Here is a 24656-nt window from a genome sequence, read left to right as displayed (position 1 = left end):
CATACGATAAACCAGAAGGTACTCGAAACTGACAATAGACATCTCAATAAATTTGTGACAGGATTTGTGTGCGCTTTGTTGATTTGTAAGTTTCTTATGATCCAATATATAGGAGCTTTAGGTACCGACGTTCTAAGCTGTTGAAGTGTGATCCCTGTTAGGGTCACATTGCCTTCTTCAAGGCAATTTAATACCTTTCGCCGCATTAGCTAATGTTTCAAGTATCTAGATTAGTTTGCATAACATTCGGCGAAAAAAAGCTTGAAAAAATTACAACGCGGAAAGAATCTTGTACCTTCAACTAATTTTCCTTCATCTTACTCTTCCTTAAGATGTTTTCACATGTAGAGACACTTTATATGAGTGCAAAAGCTGGGAAACTTAAATTTTGAGATATAAATTTTTACTCTAAACGGGTTTTTTAACACACTCTCAAGATGAAGACCTGTGGTCAGATGAACACTGATTATATATATTATATATATATATATATATTAACAAATTTTAGACTTTTGGTTTCAAACGTTTACTTTATTATAATATAAAGAGTTAGTTCAATGTGTAGTAGGCACTTTGGACTTGCGCAATCCAATCGATGTAAGCAGAAACGCGAGTATAGATTGATGGTTTGTTACCATAACCGCAAGGAATGTATCCCCAGGAGACAATGCCGACAAGTTCAGATGCTACGCCTTCATGTTCCTGTACCAGAGGGCCGCCAGAATCGCCATTGCATGCGGAAATACCCTGTTGCAGTGAGTCTGTGCAAACATTAGATGCTCGAAGGGGTGTACCCTCACCGAGTGTTTCCTCGCATTCGTTATACTCAATGAGTTGAGTTGTAACGGTTTGCAATACCTTGGCGGCGGCAAAGTTGAAAGCCTTTACTTGACCCCAGCCATAAAGTTTAGCCTCGCCGGAATGAATTTCTTCGCGTTGTGGCAAAATAGCAGGCTGTACCCATTCATTGTACACGAAGGGTTCCGACACGTGCAACAGGGCAATGTCGTAAGGGCCAACGCCACCGGCAAAGTCGGCGTGCTTCAAACCAAAATCAACCACACGCGATTGGGTCTTCTCGTTAACTTCGGCACGTACATGTAGACCAGCAATAACACCCATACCAACGGGGCTTGAAATGCAGTGAGCAGCAGTAACGATCCAATCCTTAGCGATGATGGTACCGCCGCAGATGTGAGAGTGGGACGTTGCTTTCGTGCTCAACGACACAATGTATGGAGCAGCATGTTCGACGGCATCTACACCCTTAATGACACGTCCAGTAGGCAGACTGGGTTTGAATTGTATGATGGATGATGCGCTGGCGCACGCCACGAAAAGGGCTAAGACAAGAACAGCTTTCATTTTGGCGGAGGTACAAGAACTAACTAATTGCGAAATTTGAAATTAATCCGGTTTATATAGTTAGGTATGGAATGATAAAAATAGCTTATCAATTTATTTGGTGGAAATCACGAAACGCGCTGTGATGGATTAGCTATAATTTCATTTGTGCTATACACATGATTTACTACAGCCATTATAAACGTTTCATGGCTAGCCAGCAGTTCGAAATCGTTATCGATGTAGGAATTGGCTTTAGATTGACTTTGAACTCAATCATAGCTATTCTTCAACCGATAATCGTGCTTAATCTGGGAACCTTTTCAGAATTACAGGGTTTTTCAGTTTGTTTCCGTCAAAACCCCCCAAAAAAAAAGACATGGCTCATGCAATGCTTCAAATGACATTAGAAGGTTACGGCATAGGGAAGGTAATCTCATTCCAACACATGTAAGCCTTAATTGAAGAGATACCAGTGCCTCTTCTTCCGAGGGTTACCATTATCAAAAGGGTTAGTCTTCACAAATAAGTTCAAAGTTACGCTCGTTAGTTAGACCGAATGGAGCAACTCCATGCTTGACTCCTACGAAGTGATATCACTATTAAGTGGTACACTGACGGCTTGAAAACGTCTGAAGGCATTGATGTAGGCATCGTAGGACGTTTTGCAAGCATTTTCCAAACAGAAGTCTTTACCATATTTAGAGATAGTCAAGCAGCACCTAAAACAATCTCAGCTTTTGGCAATACATCGCTGTTGGTGCTGGAGTGTATAGAACGGCTAAACATCATATTAATTCGCAATCAATTTCCAGTTACCTGGATGCTAGGTTACAAAGGGTTCGCCGAGAATGATCTGGCTGTCGAGCTTGCCCGATCTGTAGCTCCTTCCAGGCTGATGGGACCGGAACCCTGCATTACGGTTGGTTTCATACCATAAAAACCTGAAAGAAGGAATTTCCGAAAAGTCTATTATGGACTCGCACGCTTTGGCCTTAATTTTAGTCATGCCGAAGCCGCATATAAAGAGGGATCTCTTTCGAGGTTCTCTACTTTTTTAAAGAAAAAACACAAAAACTTCAAATATGTAAAAATAGAAATGCTTATTATTATTCGAAAGAACTTCTTCTTCTTTGGTATTTATTGTTTGAAGATTATACATATCTTTGAAATGTTAGCCGCAGCTACGTCTCAGATAGTCCATCCGTTGAGTACAATTTTCGATAACTCGTTCGAACATTCTGGCTTACCGCATATACTTTATCTTTAGATATCACACAGGAAAAAGTCTAACGGTGTGAAATCATACGATCTTTGTAGTCGATCGATCGGCCCAAAATGTAAAATTATCTGCTCACCGAAGGATTCTCTTAATAAATCAATTGACTGATGTGATGTGAGGAAAGTGACGCCGTCTTGTTGAAACCAAATGTTGCCAAGATCACGAGCTTCAATTTCCGGTATCAAATAGTTGGTTATCATGGCATCATAACGTCGCGATTGATAGTTACGTTGTCACCGGCATCAGTTTTGAAGAAATATGGACCCATGATCCCACCGGTCTACAAATCACGTCAAACCGTGTTTTTTCTGGATGATATGGCAGTTCTTGTATCTCTTCAGGTTGCTCTACATTCCAAATGCGGTAATTTTGCTCGTTTACATACCCATTGAGAAAGGACCTTATCGCTGAACAATATTTGGCTGGAAAACGTTGGATCTTCTTGGAACTTTTCGAGAGCCCATAGAGCGAAGCGATGTCACTCGGGTAGGTCGAGCGGCTTCAGTTGACGTAAAATGCATCAAGTAAACTACGGCTGCTATATTTTCTTCAGTGCGTATTAGGCGTGGTCTATTCGGTCGAATATTATCCAATAATGAATGCTAGGCCTCAAGATGGGTGATGGTGTCGCGAATAGTACGCTCAGCAGGCCGATTATGTTGACTATAACTTGAGCGAAGTGTGAATTTTCGTCTTAAAGGTTCAGGCGTAAGTCTTTCCATGATGAATGTTCAAACAATACTTAACAATAATTACATCACAGTTTGACAGAACTCTTGCGTGATCTGAAAAAAACGGCTAGTGAAAAAAGTGTGTAATTCTACTTGTATCACCCGTTACTTACGGCAGCAGTTTTGCTTACGTACTATCAGGCTCCACCTTACGAACATTTTTTATTCTCGTGTAAGGTTTGGGATGATTATGAAATATTGTGTGGATTAGGGAGCTTCTTAAGAGTTTTACTATGAAGAAAAAAGAGTTTCTCGAAATATTTATTTTAAATATATTGAATGAAATTATTAGATATGCTACGTTCGCGTTTTGGGGATTCTGCTTTATAGAGATGACAAGTATCTCATTAAGTATTCCGTAAAGCTCGTGGGGTCGGAGAAAAACTTGCTCAAACTACTGGTCATATCTGTAATTGACGACAACATCGAGAGTCGGAATGGAATATTATTATATATATTCTCAATACTTCTTATGGTTTGAGTGAATACATTTTGGTTATGTTACTGTAAAAAGATGGTCGAAGTTTTCATTAAAAGAACGTGACGCATAACTCAAATGAAGGACTCGTAAGGGAAACTTGGCGACTTTTAACGGCGTAAACTTTTTATACAGAAAATTTTGAGCTCTGTATATTTAGCTGTTGTCAATTTTTTATGATTACTTTGTTAAATCAACAATGAGTCTATAGCGTATATAAAATCTGCTGTCTGTACTAGAAGCGATCTCGATTCAGGCATATAACAAAATTATTTGAATGTGCAGAGTCATTGAAATTATTCTCATCAGTAGCAATTGATTAGAAGAACCCCGATTAAATAACGGACGTGCGCGAGCGCGCCGAACTAAAGTTTTATTTATTATCGGTTACCATTAAAGTTTATTACGCTCACACGTAATATCAGTGTTGATATCTGCAGTACACTCATGGTAAAAATAACAATAGCAACCCTTTAAAATTTCCTAGAACTCAACAATATTTTCAGAGGTAATAAATTTCATCCATGAATTATAAAGCATGTTTCTACATAATATACCATATATATGTACATTGTGACAAAAAAGCTCCCGGAAATTGTAATTAAACTCCCTTTGGAAAATGATTACGTTGATTCAGTTTTATCAAGCCTACCAGTAGTACCAAGCCTTCAAAGATGGTCGGGAGATCGTTGAAGACATGCCTTCGACCTCTTCAACTGATGAAAATATTAAAGAAGTGAAGTATGTGATGCTTGAAACCCGTCATGCGAGTGTTAGAGAGATGGCAAGAGAGTTCAACATCTCTCGCGAGTCCATTCTAATGATTCTGTGGGATATTTTGGTTATGAAATGCGGTCTTGCTCGACTCGTTCCGATAAATCTGGGTTTTTTTCAAAAATAGTAAAAATAGTATTGTGACCGAATTTAAAGCCAAAACGCAATGAATACCTTCGATCAAGCACCCTATTCACCAGACTTGGCCCCGTTTGTTCTTTCTTGTTCCCTAAATTGAAAAGCCACTGAAAAAGCTGAAGGCCATCCTAAAAAATGCTTATTTTTCGATGCCTGAAAGAATCGTTGACATAAAAGTATTACATATGGTTGTGATTACCTTGAATGTGACAAAATACCTGTAAATATTGCTGAATAATCAAATATTTTTCATGTTATTTAAAATTTCCGGGTACTTTTTCGTCACAATGTATATATATATTTTGCATATATTATTATATTTTACACATTATTATATATAAATATGCATGTCGTATATATATTTATATATATATATAAACACACATCCTGTAATGGATGGAAAGTTGTTGCTTTACAGTTCGTTGATTCAGTAAAAAAGGACTTTCAGGGTATACACGCTTACACATAGCATATACCTAGCTATTTGTCTATTTTTAACGGTGTTGGGGGTTGTTATTTCAGTCGGTGCGCCTGGTGGACGGTGCGTACAAAGCGAACGCCAGGAATAACAGCATTTTCAAATAGACAAAAGCGCCCGGTTAGGATGTGCTCTACTCAAGTGCTATGGGCCGGACATTGGCCAGCGCTGAGTGCCGCTGTGGGATTAGAAAATCGCTGAATTTACACAACATGGAAGGGCGAATATACAAACATGCATATGTACATATGTAGTTATGTTGTACTTGTGCGGTATATGCATTGACGGTGGTCCGCGAGTATCAATTCGCTTCAATATCACCATGCTGCGTCCTTTGTGTGACCTTACTCGTAAAGCGAAGCGTGAAACGGTGGGGCGAGCGTATTTTCACTGTAGCATGAAATTGCTTTGCATTTACCGTTATTATTGCAGTTATCACTTTTACCGTCGCCAGTAATACACTTCATGCACATTTTACTATATACTATACATATAAATGTATGTATGTAGTTATGATATGTATGCCTTATGGAGTTGTGACAGGTGTGTGTGTGTGCGCTTAATGAAATGCACTCTATTTGCGTCTGACCGGCAACTGCATGAAAATGCAGCGAAAGATAATAAATTTCTCACCTGAGTGGTGGATGCGAGCACACGTGTGCGAAAATCGTCATAGGTATACATTTCATAGTAAATACCCTTGTTCCTTACTCACTTTATTGAAGAGCGAATCGCAATTTAAATTTTCGGACAAATGTTGTTATTGTGCATGTAAATAACTTGAACCCGAAAATTCGAGAAAAAACGTAAAATTCTGTTGCACCTAAGCTAAATTATCCTTCACAAATCCAAAAGATTTTTTACGAGAACTAGATTTTGATCGGTCGGTTTGTATGAGAGCTATATGCTATAGTGATTCAATCTGAAATATTTCTTCTTCTTAATAATTTACGCCAAATACTGCTATAGCAGTCCTATATCGGTGGTTGCAACTAATGAGCCGATTCTTAGACCACTGCGCTTATCCACTAAAGTTGGGGGTAGGCCAGATCACTTGGATCGGATGACTGCAAGGAATATGGTTACTGCAGACTCAATCAACTGGTCACTGACCTCCTTGTCGAACTATAAGACACCAGTGGTGGAGGGCATCTTTCCAGCTCTTTTGCTGCAACAAGGTATACAAGATCTCTTACCACACCTGTTAGGGCTGATGAGGGATAGTCTTGGCGATATCGTGGAGAATAGCGAAGGTAGCGAAGTATTCATTCCCAAGGTAGATAGGAAGGACTGGCCAAATCACTCAGGCCAATAGTCTCACATCCTTCATGCTAAACAATATGGAAAAGACAGAGCAGGCAGATCCACTAATACTGCTCTGTACCAACTTACGACTGAACTCCAGAGCTCGATGGATAATGGCGAGGTTGCGATATGCGATCTCTTCCAGGCTTTTGGTCTCTAACACTCGGTGGCGGGGAGTTTGAGGTGTCTAAAGAGGTCAACTTCTTTGGCCTCACATTAGACTCAACCTCACTGTGCAGTAGGCATGTGAATTTAACATTGTCCAAAGCCACTAAGGCACTTATGATATCCAGACGTCTAGCCGACTGATGCTGGCACTGCAAGCCAGGTAACTTAAGATGGCTATATACCATTATCGTAAGGCCTATTGTCACTTATGGAGCGGTTACTTGGGCATATAAGGCAACACAGTCTTCGGTAAGCCTTTAATAATCGAAGCTGCTAAGGCTGGCCTGTGTATCATCAGGAGCAATGCGCACTTGCTCCCTTCTTCCAAGGGTCGGCGTAGCAAATGTGAAATGACTCCATGAAAGACATACTGCTGAGGGGCAGCACTTTCGAAAACATCGGACAAGACATTGTATCATTATACTTAGTGATAGTTAATCGGCACTAAAGGCGATCTCAGCGTATGAGGTTAAATCGCTTTTAGTGGAGGAGTATATAGAAAGTCTGATCCGACTGTCAGTGCAAACGGGTACGCCTAATCTGGGTGCCGAGGCATAAAGGGGCATTTATTTGAAATCATATTGGGGAGGAAAATCCGGTTTTTGGGAGAAACTCGACACCGGTGGCATCTTGCGGATTTTTGATACCAACGCGCTTCAGCTGTGTGTTGTGCAGTGTTAAGAAACGCACAAAACAAAACCAGTCTGATGCCACCGAACCATGAAACTAAGCATTGGCCTCGAATTGAATACACTACTAAATAAAAATTTTCCTCTTAGCTGTACCGAAACCCCTTTTAAGTTATTCAAATTTGTGAAATTCCCCAAAACATGCCTTAAAATTATATACGCACTTTCGTCACACACACGTCTGTAAAATTATTTGATAAATCGACTATATATTTTACCATATTTGTCATTTATTGGTGCGATATCACCAAAATGTTGCTTTAAGCTAATCTGCTAATCGCATCTTATCACACAGACTGTTATCGACGTATCGGTATGGCATATAAAAGCTATAACAATAGGATTAGTTCCGCAATTAGTACCTAACTATTTAAATAGCGACGATGAAGTGTATTTTGCTTGGACTACTGCTTATCGGCTCGGTATTTGCAGAGCCAGGCAAGGAAGATGTGGCCGCGGCTAAAGAATTCCAACCAGAAGCACGTATCATCGGCGGTGAAGTCGCATCTCAATCGTTGGCGACATCATACTTGGTCTCACTGAGTGCATCGTCCATTGCCTACGCACATGTCTGTGCCGGTGCCATCATTGCCAAGGAATGGGTGCTGACAGCGGCGCATTGCCTGAAAGAATTGGAAAGCACAGCTGGAAATGTGATTGGCCTGCCCGTCTATGCCGGTTTAAAGGATCGTTCCAATGTGGAGAATGCACAAGTTCGCAATATCGACTTTGCTTTTTCGCACAAACTATTCAATGCCAGTGATGAGAGCTCACCCGATATTGCGCTATTGCACTTTACTCCCGGTTTCAACTTCAGTGTCAATGTGAGTTCCGTGCTTTTGCCATACCTCAAGGAGTCATATACGAACCAAACCGTTGTGACTTATGGTTGGGGTTTGACTAAAGCTACAGAAACAACATACGTTAAGGAATTGCAAGTGGCGCGTTCGGAAGTGTTGCCCAAAGAACAGTGCCTTGAACAGCTACCAGAGGATGCGCCACTTGGTGATGATCAAATTTGCGCCAAAACATCGGCTTGTTTAGGCGATGGTGGCAGTCCATTAGTGCACGAGACGAAAGGTGGCTCCGAATTGGTTGGTATCACCTCGTGGGGCTACTTGCCATGTGCCGTTAACAATCGCCCAACGGTATATACCGAGATTTCACAATACATTAAGTGGATTGCTGATGTTCAATGGGCTTATTATATCTTGAATTAAATTGAATTTTCTGTATGACTTCAAAATAAAGTAGTTGTTGTTTATATATATAATTACATATATATATATATATTATATATATATTAGTGTTGCACTAGATTATCTAACTGTATTAGCAGTTATGGAAAACCCGCCATAAATCGTTGCATTAAATTCTAAATGACGCCAATGTTGTATAACTCGTCTGGCTTATGGATTAAACCAGTTAGTTTAAAATTTATGACATCACAATAAACTTCAGTGTATTTGAGGTTATTAAGTAATATAGCGGTGTTCATACAAGCGTCATAAAAAATTGCGTCAAGTGCTATTTGGTAAATACTTTATTGATTACATTTTGTTTCTAACTGTGCAAACGTGCTTTGGTTTTGGCGTGAGGGAGTCAATCTGACACTACTTACACCATTTTTAAACGGTAGACAAGATTTTAGAATTTCTTTCTGGTTTCTCATTTTTGTTTTAGATGTTCTTGAAGAAATTATTGATTTTCCAAAAGCTGAATAGAACTTCATTTTCATACCTTTTTGGGATATTTCGATAACTCCAAGATAACTTAAATATCTGGTCAGTTGTTGATTTTTTAGTGCAAAATCCACACTGATAAGCTGAAATCAGTTTGTTGACGGTGGGTTTCAGTCTTTCACACACTACGCTCGATAACACCTTATATGCGATATTAAGAAGGTTTATCTTATTGTAATTGGCGCAGATTTTGGGGTCCCCGTTTTGTGGATTGGGCAGAGCACACTTAAATTCCAATCGTCGGGCATACTTTCTTTCGACCATATTCTATTAAGAAACAGACGCATGCTCCTTATAAGTTCTTCGCCGCCGTATTTGAAAAGCTTAGCCGGCAATCGATCGGCCCTCGCCGCTTTGTAACTCTTCAGACGGGTAATTGCTATTTGAACTTTTTCATGTTCGGGCAATGGAACGTCACGATCATCATCGATTGGGGATTGTGCCTTATTACTTTTTATTATATTATAACTTCGGTACAAAAGGAAAAAATAATAATAATATGTATGTCCGTTACTAACTAGGCGGGCTGAAAAAATCGTCTCGATTCGTGTGAAAAATATTGAATTTTGGGTTATGTTTTGGAATTTTGAAAAACAGAAATAGACATAGAAAATATTGAATTTTGGGTTATGTTTTGGAATTTTGAAAAACAGAAATAGACGAAAGAAATTTTCTTATTAAAGAATCATTAAAAACGCTTACAACAAGTGGCTCAATCAGTATTACCCATGGACTCTGCCACGTGAATCAACCAACAAGCAATAAGGGGTTTGCTTAAGTCCATTCATGTAGTTAGAACATATGATAACTGAAATCGTTGTCTGCTTTGGGTGCCCAAACGAAAACTTCAAAAAATTCAAAATTTATTATTTTCGAAAATCTAGAAATAAATCTCATCGAGATCTCTGAAGACATCAATGCAACGTTTTCGACATATCAATGATAAATATTTTTGTAACAAACGATAGAAAAATTCCATGAATTGGGCTACGAATCGATGCAGTGTACGCTTCTAGCTCCAGTAACATAGTCCTGTCTGTAGATTTTAAGAGAATGGTCGTTAAAAACATCTTTAACAGCACTAAAGAGGAGCACGAGCCTTTAGCAAAAATCCAATTCGTACTGTAAAAATAGTCATCCGTGACGTATGTTGAATACCAAACACAAGTTTTTCCGAAGCGGTGTTTCTCTTCAAAATAATGGAATTATTTGCTTAATTGTACAAGTAATGGAAATAAAACAACTAAGAGGTTTTTCGAGGACTGAGAAGATACTGTGCCCAAAAAACAAGGTGACATTTGAATTTAAACTGTGCGCGTCGAAGGATTTGGAGAATTATTTTTTTTTAAGTTGGTAGTACTGTCAGTCACATTTTTGTCAAATTTCATGTCAAAATATTCATTAGTGTTTGAGATACGTGTCGTTTTGTGAGCTGCTAAAAGTGAGTTTTTCGTTTTTTGCGATGTCGAAATTTGTTGAGCAAAGAATTTGCATTAAATTTTGTTTACGGAATCAATTTTCTGCTGTGGATACGTTGAGGATGGTGCAGAAAGCCTTTGGTGATGAGGCTATGTCTAAAAAAAATGTTTACAAGTGGTATAGTGAGTTCCAAGCCGGCCGTGAACGTGTCGAAGACGAAGAGCGTCCAGGGCGTCCATGGCGACCATCAACCTCAACCGACGAAGCTCACGTTCAACAAATCAAAGATTTGGTGTTGAAAAACCGTCGATTAACAATTAGAGACCTTGCTGATGAAGTTGGCATATCCAAAGGCTTAGCCAACACCATTTTGAAGGATATTTTGGGCCTCAAGCCCTTCAAATCTCGACTGGTACCGAAAACATTGCATTTTTTGGAAAAAAGGCGTCGCGTTGAAGTGTGTGAAACGATGCTTTCCGACTACCAGGGTGTCATGTAACGCATTATAACTGGCGATGAGACTTGGATCTATGCTTACGACCCCGAAACAACCGATCAATCGAGCGAATATCGTGCCAAAAGAGAGCCGAGACCAAAAAAATCGCGCCAAGTCGCTCAAAAATCAAGGTCATGTTGACTGTTTTCTTCGATTATCGTGGTGTTGTGCATTATGAATTCCTTCCAACCGGTCAAACAGTCAACAAGGAATATTATTTGAACGTTATGCGTCGTTTGCGTAACGCTATCCGCCTAAAAAGGCCGGAATTGTGGAAAGACAATTCTTGGTTTTTACACCACGATAATGCACCATCCCATACTGCCCTCGTAATTCGTGATCATTTCGCCAAAAACTCAACCCATATCGTTCCGCAACCACCGTATTCACCTGATCTGGCGCCGTGCGACTTCTGGCTGTTCACCAAGCTCAAAAGACCGCTCCGGGGATACCGTTTTTATACGATAGAAGAGATTCAAGCCACAGCGAAGACGGAACTGAAGGCCATCCCGGAAAGTGACTGCAAGCAATGTTTCGAAGATTGGAAAATCCGTTGGCATAAGTGCATTGCATCGAGAGGGAATTACTTTGAAGGGGATGCAATTGATTTGGAAGAATAAATAAAGAATTTTCAAAATAAATACAAAGTCACCTTATTTTTTGGGCACAGAGTATACACGTTAAAGTTGTTTGTTCTCATGACGGTACTCTACCCTCAACAATGTACATTAGGTTGGCCATGACGTTTGTAGCACCCAGAAGGAAACATCATAGACTCTATAAAATATATACATATATAAATGACCATTATATAATATTTGATATATCGTGTTCGATTATGGATAAGTATTAATTTAACCTGCTACAATACCCAGTACAAAGCTGCGCAAGGGTCACTCTCGATTCTCGCGGGAGTTCGAGCTCGTCGTATGCAATGGGTGGTAGTAGTTGAGAAAGCATCTCTTGATGCTCTTAGGAGGCGGTTCCGCTACAAGCAGGTGACTGTAGTCATGATTTCTTCGAAAGCACACCAGCAGAAACTGCTTGGAGAGGAGTTCATTATGCTCCTTAATTGGGAACATAAAGGCCTCACTGTGCAGGTGTTCGATGGGAAACATCAAGAGGCATCCTATTGTAGTCCAGAGTGCAGTATTCAGACATGTCTGTAGCTTCCTCGTCTGGGTTGCACTGCATCCAGGCGGCCATATTAGTGCGGCGTAGCTAAGGACCGGCCGGCCGATTGTCTTGTATGTTGCCAACAACGTTTCTTTTTCTATTACTCATGTGCTGCCGGCTATCGACTTGAGGATTTTGTTGCGCCTCTGTACTTTGGCAATAATCGCGCTCATGTGAGAAGTGAAGATGCATAAGTTGTTAAATTTCACACCTAAAATTTTGAGGTTATTGACAGTTATAATTTCGACGCCATCGACTGCAATATTAAGTTCAAGTCTGTTCGCCTTCGTCCAGTTAGTGAATATGGTCGCTATGGGTTTAGTGGGGGAAAGCGTTAAGTTCCTTGCAAGGAGGAAAAAAAGTTCGGAGAGACAGCCGTTTACCTTTAAACGCATGCCATCGTTTCCACTGCCCGACGTCATTATGATGCGATCATCAGCGTATAAGGTGATAGAGATGGTTAAGAGAGTTTCTAGATGTGGAAGTTAAACAGTAACGGGTAGAGCACACCAACCTGTGGAGACCGTTGTTTAATTCTTCTCAATTTAGAGTTATTACCTCGAAACAGTACGGATAATTGTCGATCGCTCAGAGGAGTTCATGGTCTACCTCTTCAGGCCTGGAGTTGGCGTAAACTTTTCGATGTTCGATGAAAGAAATTTCATATTCAAACTTTTTCATTTGGCAACATATCTACAAGATATATGGCATGGATTATATCCAAGTCAACGTTGCAATATCTGGCGTATAGCTGCACTCAGAACTGAATAATTAAAAATAAGTCCTTATATGGAAACTCATCATTCTTACTTTGCCAAAATAACTTGTCAATATAATTCAAGGGTTTCACTCTTAACACGACTGCTTATTACCAGCAGCACTGCCGTAAGTACTTCACTGCGATGTTACTGCAGGAAACGTGTCATTTATAAGAACTTATAATTACCAGAGCTTAAGACCATTTAAATACTGTAAATACACGCGTACTGTTATTTAGTGGAATTTCAAGATTTTCGCGCGTTCATATGTAATTCTCTTAAGTTAAAGTATTTCAATATATTTACATGTTAACCACAATGGGTGACGCGGCGTATGAGTGACATATCATTTACAAGCACTTGTCACACATTCGCTTGCGGTTAGCGACAATTGTTATGTAATTAGTATTTACATTACAATGGCATTACTTAAATAAATGAACATAATTAATCATTAAACGCTTTATTTATTCAAATGATGAATATGATTAGTGGTAAACGAATAGTAAATGCGAAACTGATGGGGAAAAAAGTGTGATGATTCAAAAAAAAAATAAAGTGAATTTGTCATATGATTGATGAAGGGGAGAGATGGAATGGCAAAATCATCAAAATTTGTTTTTTCTATGTAGTTGGATACCACACATCAAATACCGTTAATAAAGTTTGACCATAACTGTCAAGTTCACTAAATACATAACAGCGACAAATTAATATTATTAATAACACAATGGTATGCAACTTTAGCGCGCGCCATGGGAATTTGGTAGTGATGCTAATAGTGGTGCATCATAGCAATGATAACATACCTACATGTATGCAAATATATACATATATATACACTTATGCATACATTGCGCTCTTGTAATTGATTTGGTTGCCTTTTTGTGTTTTGTTTTCGCCATAAAAGCGTGAAAGCATTTATATTGTGCTGTTTTTTCCTCGGCTCCAGCAAGCTGCATACATGCACACATATTATTCAGACACATACATGAACGCGCAAGGGTAAACAAGTGCTTTTTAACGAGAAATGTGTAATTGGATGTGCTGCATTTAAGCGTACACCATGAATATGTTATTTGACATGAAAGTGAAATGTTAAAATTACAATTGAATTTCACCCCGGTGTTATGTTTTAATAATTCACAAAGCAAATACCATTACAGTTCGAATTTCGCAAATGAAGGAATGCAGTTAAATGACAAGCTATACTTGAGTAAATATTTGCGCTGAGTGGGCAATAAATTGTTTTAAGGATAAGTGGTGTCTTCAGTTGGTTATGTGAGTCATGTGTAAAAATGCATATTTCTTGTTTGCTAAAAAATGCTGTGTAGATGAATGGAGTTCTTGAATTAATCATAAAAATTGATGCATGGTAATGGCATCAAATAGTCATAGCGCACGAAAGCTCGCCATTGACGGTTACGTTCTCACCGACATAAGTTTTTTTTATAAGGACCGATAATTGCACCGATCCACAAACCGCACCAAACCTTTGTTTGAATGAAATGGCTGCTTTTCGTCCCAAATACGACAATTTTTCTTGTTTACATACACATTAAGCCAGGAATGAGGCCCATCGCTGAATAAAATTTGGCTCGAAAACATCAGATCTTCTTCGAACTTTTCAAGAGCCCATAGAGCGAAGCGATGTCACTTGGGTAGGTCGAGCGGCTTCAATTCTTTCACAAACTGTATTTTTTATGTTTTAAGATCTCGACATAAAATGCGTGCAGCGTTTCATACGTCAGTTCGAGATGCTGCGAACGGCGCCGAATCAACTCTCCACGGTCTTCATGTACACTCTCAGCTACGGCTGCTATATTTTCTTCGAGCGAAATCCAATAATAAATGCTGGGACTCAAGATGGCTGCTGGAGTTGCGAATGGTATCGTTAAAAGGCCGATTATGTTGACCACAAGTTGAGTGAAGTGCGCGACACACAAACTTTACAGAATGTGAATTTCCGTAATAAAGTTGAACGATTTGTGAACGTTGTTCAGGCGTTAGTCTTTCCATGATGAAATGTCAAACACTGTTAAACAAAAGTAACAAGACTCACGCTTGATCTGTCAAAAAGAAGGATATTTTAACATGTACCTCTACTTGGATCGAGAAAATGAAATAAATTCACCTCGCCATATACTCGTGAAAACAAGTGTCTTAGTAAACCAATCTGGTTTATTTTATGATCAACGTTTATGAGTTTGTAAACTAATCACAGATTCATGTCATCCCAAAAGCTTATAAAGTAGGTTTCTGACCTCTTCACAGACTATACAAAATGTTCTTCTTCTTCTCTTAATTGGCGTAGACACCGCTTACGCGATTATAGCCGAGTTAACAACAGCGCGCCAGTCGTTTCTTCTGTTCGCTACGTGGCGCCAATTGGATATTCCAAGCGTAGGCAGGTCCTTCTCCACTTGGTCCTTCCAACGGAGTGGAGGTCTTCCTCTTCCTCTGCTTCCCCCGGCGGGTACAGCGTCGAATACTTTCAGAGCTGGAGTGTTTTCGTCCATTCGGACAACATGACCTAGCCAGCGTAACCGCTGTCTTTTAATTCGCTCAACTATGTCAATGTCGTCGTATATCTCGTACAGCTCATCGTTCCATCGAATGCGATATTCGCCGTGGCCAACGCGCAAAGGACCATAAATCTTTCGCAGAACTTTTCTCTCGAAAACTCGCAACGTCGACTCATCAGTTGTTGACATCGTCCAAGCCTCTGCACCATATAGCAGGACGGGAATTATGAGTGACTTATAGAGTTTGGTTTTTGTTCGTCGAGAGAGGACTTTACTTTTCAATTGCCTACTCAGTCCGAAGTAGCACCTATTGGCAAGAGCAATCATGCGTTGGATTACCAGGCTGACATTATTAGTGGTGTTAATGCTGGTTCCTAAATAGACGAAATTATCTACAACTTCAAAGTGATGACTGTCAACAGTGACGTGGGAGCCAAGTTGCGAGTGCGACGGCTGTTTGTTTGATGACAGGAGATATTTCGTCTTGCCCTCGTTTACCGCCAGACCCATTTTCTGTGCTTCCTTGTCCAGCCTGGAGAAAGCAGAACTAACGGCGCGGGTGTTGAGATGATATCAATATCTTCGGCATACGCCAGCAGCTGTACACTCCTGTAGAAGATGGTACCTTCTCTATTTAGTTCTGCAGCTCGAACTATTTTCTCCAGAAGCAGGTTGAAAAAGTCGCACGATAGGGAGTCGCCTCGAACGGAGTAGGCATCGAACGGCTCGGAGCTTTTCGTGTTATTCAACGTCAGTTTACACAGCCACAGTTGACAATTTTAGTTGGCTATGAATCCAGTTCCTTTGTCTTGTGCACTGAACGAACTGACAAGAGAACCTCGGTCTTTAAATTTTTATTCAATTATTGACCGTCACCGATTCGCAATTTCTTTGCACGCTTGATTTTAGTGCACTTATAGGTTTTGATCGGCCTGTGTATATGGTAGTTATAAGCTACAGTTGTGCGATCCTAAAAATGTCTTTAAATATTGCAGTTAGCAAAAGATTCGTGTCAAATTTCGTGAAGATATCCGTATCGCGTGAAAAAAGAAGTTTTCTATACAAGGATTTGAGTTTGGTCGGTCATTTTATATGGCAGCTATATGCCATAGTGATCCGATATCGGCGTTTGGAACACATAAGCAGCTTCTTGGAAAGGAAAGTACGTGTAAAAATTTCATTTCGTCATTCTTTCAACAGCCAAAACAACTGTAGCTCAAACTGTACTAAATGTTCCCTCATATGACAGTGATTAATTGTGATCCTAAGCAGAACAGAGTACTATGGTGCTCTAAGCATTAAAAGTTACCATTAGTTACCATTTTTGTGGCTGTTACAGGGGTAGAGAACATGGGCCAAATAATTTTGAAGAATTTTCCCCAATTTCACAGTCTTAGTTGGCTTTAAATTCGGCTTCGTTTTGACGTATGTATAGCGTATTAACGTGACGACTTCCGTTAGTCAATTCTGAGAGAATTTTAGCCGTCACTGATTCGTCATTTCTCTGCTCTCAGCGGGCAAAGGCTGCGCTCTTATCAAATAATCTACTTGTGAATGTGTGGAACCTCACTAAAGTAGTATCTCTGTTCAAGGCTACTACAAGTATTTTTTTCCTTTTTTTTGCAAACTTTAATAGTGCACTTGAGATAACTGTGAATTTGTACAATTTAAATTTTTATAACCCATATTATTACTTACTACTGATTTCAATTTAAGTCTTAATGAATTTTAAGTCTTCAAATATAATAAAATACTTTTTATAGGATACTTCTTTGTCGAGAAAAACTCATTTATGCTCATGTCTTTCTTGTTGTATTTTGTGCTACTCGCTAATGCTTGGCGAATCGCAGATGTCACTATGTTTAGCCCTCGTTGTGGTGCAGAGCAACTGAAACTGCGCATCTTCACCTTACAGTCCCTATGTTCATCCCCGGTTTTTCAACATCATCAAAAAGCAATCAGCTGTACGAAAGTGACTTAAAAATTGTATGGCAATCCACTCACTGTCAAATAACAAGTTTTTGTCCGCATTTGATTAGTTTTCGATGATTCAAGTTCTAAAAATTAAACTCTGTAAGTTGAAAACAACACTCTACAACACTGCAGACAACACCAATTTTGAGTCCCAAAAACAAATTGTCACTGCCCATACGAGTATCTTACAGCACAATGGCCAAACAAGTATTCTTATGTGTGTGTGTTAGTGTACAAGAATCAAGGCTGAGTGCCTACATTAAGTGAACAGGAGTCGCCGAGTCAAGTGTGGCTACTTGTGTGGATTAACATTTCAATTGCCTTGCTGCCGAATTGTTACTGTTCGTGACAGATGAGACCAGCCCAGCCCAGCCATGCTGTGCGAAAATGGGTGCGTGTGTTGACCTACATGTAGGCAATTACACCTCTGAAAAGCACTTACAAGCACTCGAACGCACTTGAGTAATTACCGAAGCACTCTCACTTTGAAATATGACCGAAAATGTAGTTATGTTGCCTTTGAAAAAATTGAGATTTTTGACGTTTCGCGTAACATTTTCATTAAGAAGTTTATTGTGTGCTTCTCATATTGTTCCGGCCGCCACTTACTGTTGTTTGTGACAGACGACCTCCTACGTGGGTTTTGATTGCTTTAGTTGTTACGAAACAATGTTGCACCTTAATTTTCAATAAACGGACATAATCAGCATAAAGAAATTCGCTGTAAAGAAACGGTAAAATGGAAAAGAACAAAGCAATCATTGCACAATAAAGAAGGAGTGCTGAAAGGTAGTTAAAGAGAACAACACAATCGCCTGTCGCTCTGAATGGCCACATAAAATTTGCATCCTTTGTCTTAGATTGCCTTCTCATGTCAGATACTGAAACGAATACAACAACTGTGGAGCAAAACATAACAGTTAATAACAGCAAAATGGAAACAAAAGTGAGTATTTTGGGATAAAACCTGACTTGGAAAAACGATGTGAAAATATAAATGAAAGAATTATGAGAAAAAATCGTTTTTTTTTTAATTTCCGAAAATTTCTAAAACTCTTTGTTCTGTTTTTCACATAGAATATTACACTAAAATCATTTAATACTTCTTAATATTTTATAGGAGCTACTTTTCCATATGATTTCAGATAGAGAATCGAAACAGAGCGACAAGTAATAATTTCTTCTACGAAATATTGTATTAGATATATGACTAGGTGAGTTAGTGAAGTAATGTTTGATACCAGCTTACCAAATGTCAAGCGTGAATGATAACAATCGGTCTAAATCTTATCCTACATCTATCCCTAGCAGCCATATCCATTTGGCTTTAAAGTAAATATCTCGAATAAAAAGTAAGGTATCATAATCAAACTAGAGAAGTATATTTTCCTAAGGATAAGGTAAAGAAAAGAGGGCATTGGGTTCACACTTCTGTCAATAAGTGAATAAAAACTTCCGAAACCTCGCTTAAAATTGAATTTGCTAGATATATGTATACCAATTTTAGTCTTAGTAACTTTAATACCCATAACAGGGTATATTAAGTTCGCCTGAAGTTTGTAACACTCAGAAGGAAACATCTGAGACCCTATAAAATACCTATATATTTGAAGTGAGAAGAACTGACTTATTTAGCCTTGCCCATCTGTCTGTATATACGCGAACTACTCCTTCAGTTTTTGAGATATCGATCTGTAATTTTGCATCCATACTTTTCTCTCCAAGAAACTTCTAATTTTTTGAAACCGCCAATATCGGACCACTATAGCATATAACTGCCATACAAACTAAACGATCAGAATCAATAGCTTATATGAATAATTTTTTCATTTGTCGAAAAGTCTTCACGAAATTTTGCATATTGCCTAAGGGAACGGTACAATCATCGAAGCAATTTTTTTGGATAGAGTCAATAGATCATATATGGCTGCTATACAAACTGACTGATAACAGTTCTTGTAAGAAATATTTCTAAATCTAAAAAGTTCTCTGAGAATATAGAGCATTACTACCTAATAACTGCATGAATTAAGAAATAAGTGGTCATAAATTTTCAAAATGGTTTTAAATGTCCCAACAGTATAATTGGAATAAGAGAGGTATTATGTTTCATTTACTCATATGTCGTTCCGATAATTTCTTCTACTTGCTCTAGCTATTGCCAGCGTGCCAGAACCGCAGAACCAACATTTTACACTAAACCAAATTTTGAACCTACAGTGTCGGTAGTAGTTTTTTTTCTGGAAGGTTGATGTTCAGCCTTGACCAATTCAGGTGGTATAACCAATTAATTATTTTCAGTGGCCTCAAATACCTGGCTTTCTAACAGGGATGCTCTGATTTCTAAGTGTCGTTACGGCCATCTTTAACATGTCATGATCTGTAATATTTTTTTCATTGTATTCAGTAATGTTTACAACTTCACTAAGGAAAGATGTTTAAATGAGTTAAGCATCCACCCCCTCTACAAGGTAAAAGTGGCGCCTCCTAATAACAGTCAAAAGTGGCGCATCCTAATATTGCTACAGAGCTCAATTCAAGACAAGCTGCTGATGACACACACAACAGAACTCATCCCCATCAGTACACCCACTAAACAAAAAGGAGGGACAACGGGATAGCAGACACATTCGTTGACACTGCGCCGCGTCGACACCTTTCGCCAGCACCTACAACACTTTTCGTCACAGACAGTTCGAACATTACATTACGAACTGCTCATACGCTGCGCCGCGATAGCACTTCACGCTCCTCGACGGTTATCCAATCACCAATCCTGTGCGCGTTAATGCAAGTCGCCCACGATACTTCAAGTCATCGATCCATCAGCAGCCACCGGGCTGCAATCGTTTCCTCATTCTTCGTTCTGCGTTCTCAATCCTGCGCGCTGCAGGTAGCACCAGATACGACCCCGTTCGACTCGATCGCCGACACCGGCAAACTATCTTCGTCTTTGGAGTCTCGTCGATATTTAGTTTAATAACTTTATCAAATATTTCATGACTGTTTAAAATATCAATTTATTGTTTTAAATAAAATTGTTATACAAGAAAACAAAGTGTATACAGACATATTATTTTTAACTAAAGCATGGCGTGTGATCTAAATAAAATGTGTATCATTTAATCATGGTCCTTCGAGCCTCACAGAAAGGCACTAGTGGAAAAATATAAACCACAATAAAAATATTAATATATACTTGTGCGGTGAACAAAAAACGAAAAGTGTGCAGTGAGAAAAAGAACAAAAAACTAGTAAGGAAGCACACTTATGTAAGCTAAGTTTTAAAATATATACATACACTCATACATACATAAAGGGTGTACAAAAAACAAGTGTCACCGAACATTTTATACTCTCGCATGATAAAGTGATAATCGAGATTTCATTATCCGTCATTTACATATTTTTCAAATACCGTATTTGTGTAAAGTTTTATTCCGCTATCATCATTGGTTCCTAATGTTTATATGTACATATATATTATACAGAGAAGGCATCAGATGAAATTCAAAATAGCTTTATATTGGAAGAAGGCGTGGTTGTGAACCGATTTCACCATATTTCGTACATGTCATCAGGGTGTTAAGAGAATATTATATACCGAATTTCATTGAAATCGGTCTAGTAGCTCCTGAGATATGGTTTTTGGTCCATAAGTGGGCGACGCCACGCCTATTTTCAATTTTTAAAAAAAAGCCTGGGTGCAACTTCCTTTTGCCATTTCTTCCGTAAAATTTAGTGTTTCTGACGTTTTTTGTTAGTCGGTTAACGCACTTTTAGTGATTTTCAACATAACCTTAGTATGGGAGGTGGGCGCGGTTATTATCCGATTTCTTCCATTTTTGAACTGTATATGTAAATGCCTGAAGAAAACGACTCTGTAGAGTTTGGTTGACATAGCTATAGTAGTTTCCGAGATACGTACAAAAAACTTAGTAGGGGGCGGGACCACGCCCACTTTTCCAAAAAAATTACGTCCAAATATGCCCCTCCCTAATGCGATCCTTTTTGCCAAGTTTCACTTTAATATCTTTATTTATGGCTTAGTTATGACACTTTATAGGTTTTCGGTTTCCGCCATTTTGTGGGCGTGGCAGTGGGCCGATTTTGCCCATCTTCGAACTTAACCTTCTTATGGAGCCAAAGAATACGTGTACCAAGTTTCATCATGATATCTCAATTTTTACTCAAGTTACAGCTTGCACGGACGGACAGACAGACATCCGGATTTCAACTCTACTCGTCACCCTGATCACTTTGGTATATATAACCCTATATCTGACTCTTTTACTTTTAGGACTTACAAACAACCGTTATGTGAACAAAACTATAATACTCTCACTAGCAACATTGTTGCGAGAGTATTTAAAATATATACATACAGTCATTACAAAAGTGTAACGAAAGACAAAAAACAATTTCAACAAAGCAAGAGCAACAAACTAACGCGCGTTACCTAAACACAAAACATCAACTAAATAATAAATCGTGGGCGAAAACGAAATTTAAACAATAAGCTTAAACACAAATCCGACGCGAAAAACTAAAACACCAATTAAACAAACAAAAAAGAAACAAACGGCCGCGCACATTACAACAAATATGCATACACACAACAAAACAACGGCAGAAAGAGGTAGCCTGCTGGAGCAAAGAAAGAGGAACAAAACGCAAAAAGAAATATACCCTGCATAAACATAGCAAAATACCAAGTGAGCGTATCAAGTCCTTTAATATTACATATATATTATATGCACATACATATGTATGGATGACACATTTAATAATTTAATGCGGCTACCAAACGGTGCTAATTTTTGGGTTCAATTTACCGGGAAACCCGATAACTGTTATATATGTATATATAATATAAATATATTAACTTTTTCGATGCCTATGTACTAGCTTACGTTCGTGTATTTAAATACACATATTACAAAAAAAAAATTAATTTACTTCCCATATTTTTCCGGCATATCTCTTATGTTTAATAAAACAATAATTTCATATAGACGGCAAACAATCACCCGGTGCCATTATACCCTACACTGGGTATTAGTACAAAAAAATACGTAGTCTTAAAGTTAAAAAAAAGACCGTTTTTAAAATTCACTTAAAACACGGCGGTAAAGTGGAAAAAAGTTTCCCTAATTTTGTTAAATACAAAAAATTAGTAAAACAAAATCTACATAATTTGTGAACACTGTATATGCAAACATACATACATATGTATATTAAAACATATAAATCTTCAAAGTCCACATTGGCATCTATTCGGCAATACCTTTGTTATTTGACAAACAAAAACAAGCAGGATTGCGTACAAAAAGCGAATTGATCTCTCTAACGAGCTCTCAATCGCTTACGAACAAAGTATAATCTGAAATACGTAACAATTCGTGCATACTTATGTAAATAGCGCATTGATCTCTTCAGCGAGCTCTCAATTGCATAAAACATAAGCACATACATACATACAAACAAGTCCAAGTATTAGGGTGTACCTAAATACTAACATAAGGACGTAAAAAGGGTTAATAAAGTAAAAGTGCGGATATTTTCAAATTTCAAACTAAAATATAAATAAATAATATCGTTTAGCAAGTAAATAAGAAACCGTAATAATAAAAAATAAAGAATCCGAAGTATACGAATTATACGAAATAAACTCATATTTATTTAAAAGAGAATTCGGTTTACACTGAGACAAATTTAACTCATTTTGAAAAATATTTTACTATACTGTAAAAATAATGAACAATAACAAAAATCAAAGTACACCTGGAGCTACACGCTCAAAACAGGTTGCTAGATTTATTTCAGAAAGTGACAGTTTAACAAAATACTGCACTAGATTTGCCTCTTCACCGATTCACGAAAACTCGGAATCGTTATTAGAAATAAAAACTCAAAATCTTAAAAATTTTTGGACTCGCCTCCAAGCGGCTCATGACGCCATAGTAGATTCTGACAATTCAGATCTACCACAAGATTTTAAATCATCGGCTTACGATATTTACGAAAACTGCTTAGACCAATATGAAGAAACGAAAGCAATGATCTCCGATCAATTAAAGCTAATAAAAGCAATTGCACCTACTCCCCACAGTAGAGTAGAGCTGCCACAAATGCAACAATATCAAGTGGCAAGTTCAGGCATCCACCTCGAGGTGCCCGCATGTGACACAGAAACCTTTTACGGAGGTTATAAAGAATGGCCGTCCTTCCGGGACATGTTCACAGCCGTGTACATAAACCATCCTCAATTATCACATGCGCAAAAATTGTATCACCTCAGATACAAAACTAAAGGTCAAGCAGGCGAAATAGTCAAACAGTTCGCATTAAATGACGACAATTTCAATTTGGCTTGGGAAGCTCTAAAAGCTAGATATGAAAACGACAGAATACTGGTCGATAAGCAAGTAACGACACTAATGAACTTGCCAAAAATTAAGAAAGGAACAAGTGTAGAATTCATCAAACTAGAATCCACTGTTTCAAATTGTTTGTCGATTCTATCGACACTAAATATTCCCACAGACAGCTGGGACCCAATTCTGGTAAACATTTGCACCGCCGCATTACCAGAAAAGTCGTTACTTCTATGGGAGCAATCGCTCTCATCACGAAAAAAGTGCCCAACGTGGCAACAAATGAAAGATTTTCTCATCACCCAATATGAAATTGTGGAAAGGTTAGAAGAAAAAATAATCAAAACTAAGAACGACCAAAATGGAAGCTTAAACAGACCCCAAGCTAGAAGCAAAAATAAATCAAATAGCATTTTTAACAAAATACAATCGTTCACATCGGAACAAAGAAAACATATGTCATGCGAACTATGTAAAAGAGGGCATAAACTCACATCTTGCGAGAAGTTTAAAAAATTAAACATTAACGAAAGGAACAACTTTTCAGATCAAAAAGACTCAAAACTGATACACACAATCTGAAAACTTGCAAAAGCAAATTTAATTGCTTATATTGTCATAAAAGAAATCATACAATGCTTCATTACAGCGCTTACACAAAAGGAACCATGGGTTTAGCAAAAGCAAATCCCGAAATCCAAAATTTTAAAAATTGTCAAGAGACACCATGTTGCTCAAAGGCACAAAAAGCTAAAACGCTGTAGCGCGAAACACAAAGTGAACTAATTGCAGAGCCAATTAT

The 24656-nt window shown here is 38.4% G+C and overlaps 3 protein-coding genes across 7 annotated transcripts in view; 2 read left to right on the top strand and 1 right to left on the bottom strand.

Annotated features, from left to right (window-relative positions):
* Positions 1–24656, top strand: part of LOC126752754 (1-phosphatidylinositol 4,5-bisphosphate phosphodiesterase classes I and II) — a 144513-nt gene that overhangs the window by 54620 nt on the left and 65237 nt on the right. The gene's annotated exons all lie outside the window — the stretch shown is intronic.
* On the bottom strand, positions 511–1393 carry LOC126752768 (lectizyme). Its single transcript, XM_050463745.1, has one exon. It carries the CDS (start codon positions 1363–1365, stop codon positions 550–552), a length of 816 nt encoding a protein of 271 aa, XP_050319702.1. The 5' UTR covers positions 1366–1393; the 3' UTR covers positions 511–549.
* LOC126752767 (lectizyme) lies at positions 7761–8663 on the top strand. The gene has a single exon (XM_050463744.1). It carries the CDS (start codon positions 7771–7773, stop codon positions 8605–8607), a length of 837 nt encoding a protein of 278 aa, XP_050319701.1. The 5' UTR covers positions 7761–7770; the 3' UTR covers positions 8608–8663.

This window comes from Bactrocera neohumeralis, chromosome 3 (assembly GCF_024586455.1).
Source record: "Bactrocera neohumeralis isolate Rockhampton chromosome 3, APGP_CSIRO_Bneo_wtdbg2-racon-allhic-juicebox.fasta_v2, whole genome shotgun sequence".
Classification (NCBI taxonomy): domain Eukaryota; kingdom Metazoa; phylum Arthropoda; class Insecta; order Diptera; family Tephritidae; genus Bactrocera; species Bactrocera neohumeralis.
The sequence above is the reverse complement of the archived record's forward strand: the minus strand, read 5'-3'. Positions and strand labels throughout refer to the sequence as shown.

Excerpts from the sequence above, each read along its gene's own strand:
- LOC126752768 (XM_050463745.1), bottom strand. The coding sequence starts at position 1,365 with ATGAAAGCTGTTCTTGTCTTAGCCCTTTTCGTGGCGTGCGCCAGCGCA.
- LOC126752767 (XM_050463744.1), top strand. The coding sequence starts at position 7,771 with ATGAAGTGTATTTTGCTTGGACTACTGCTTATCGGCTCGGTATTTGCA.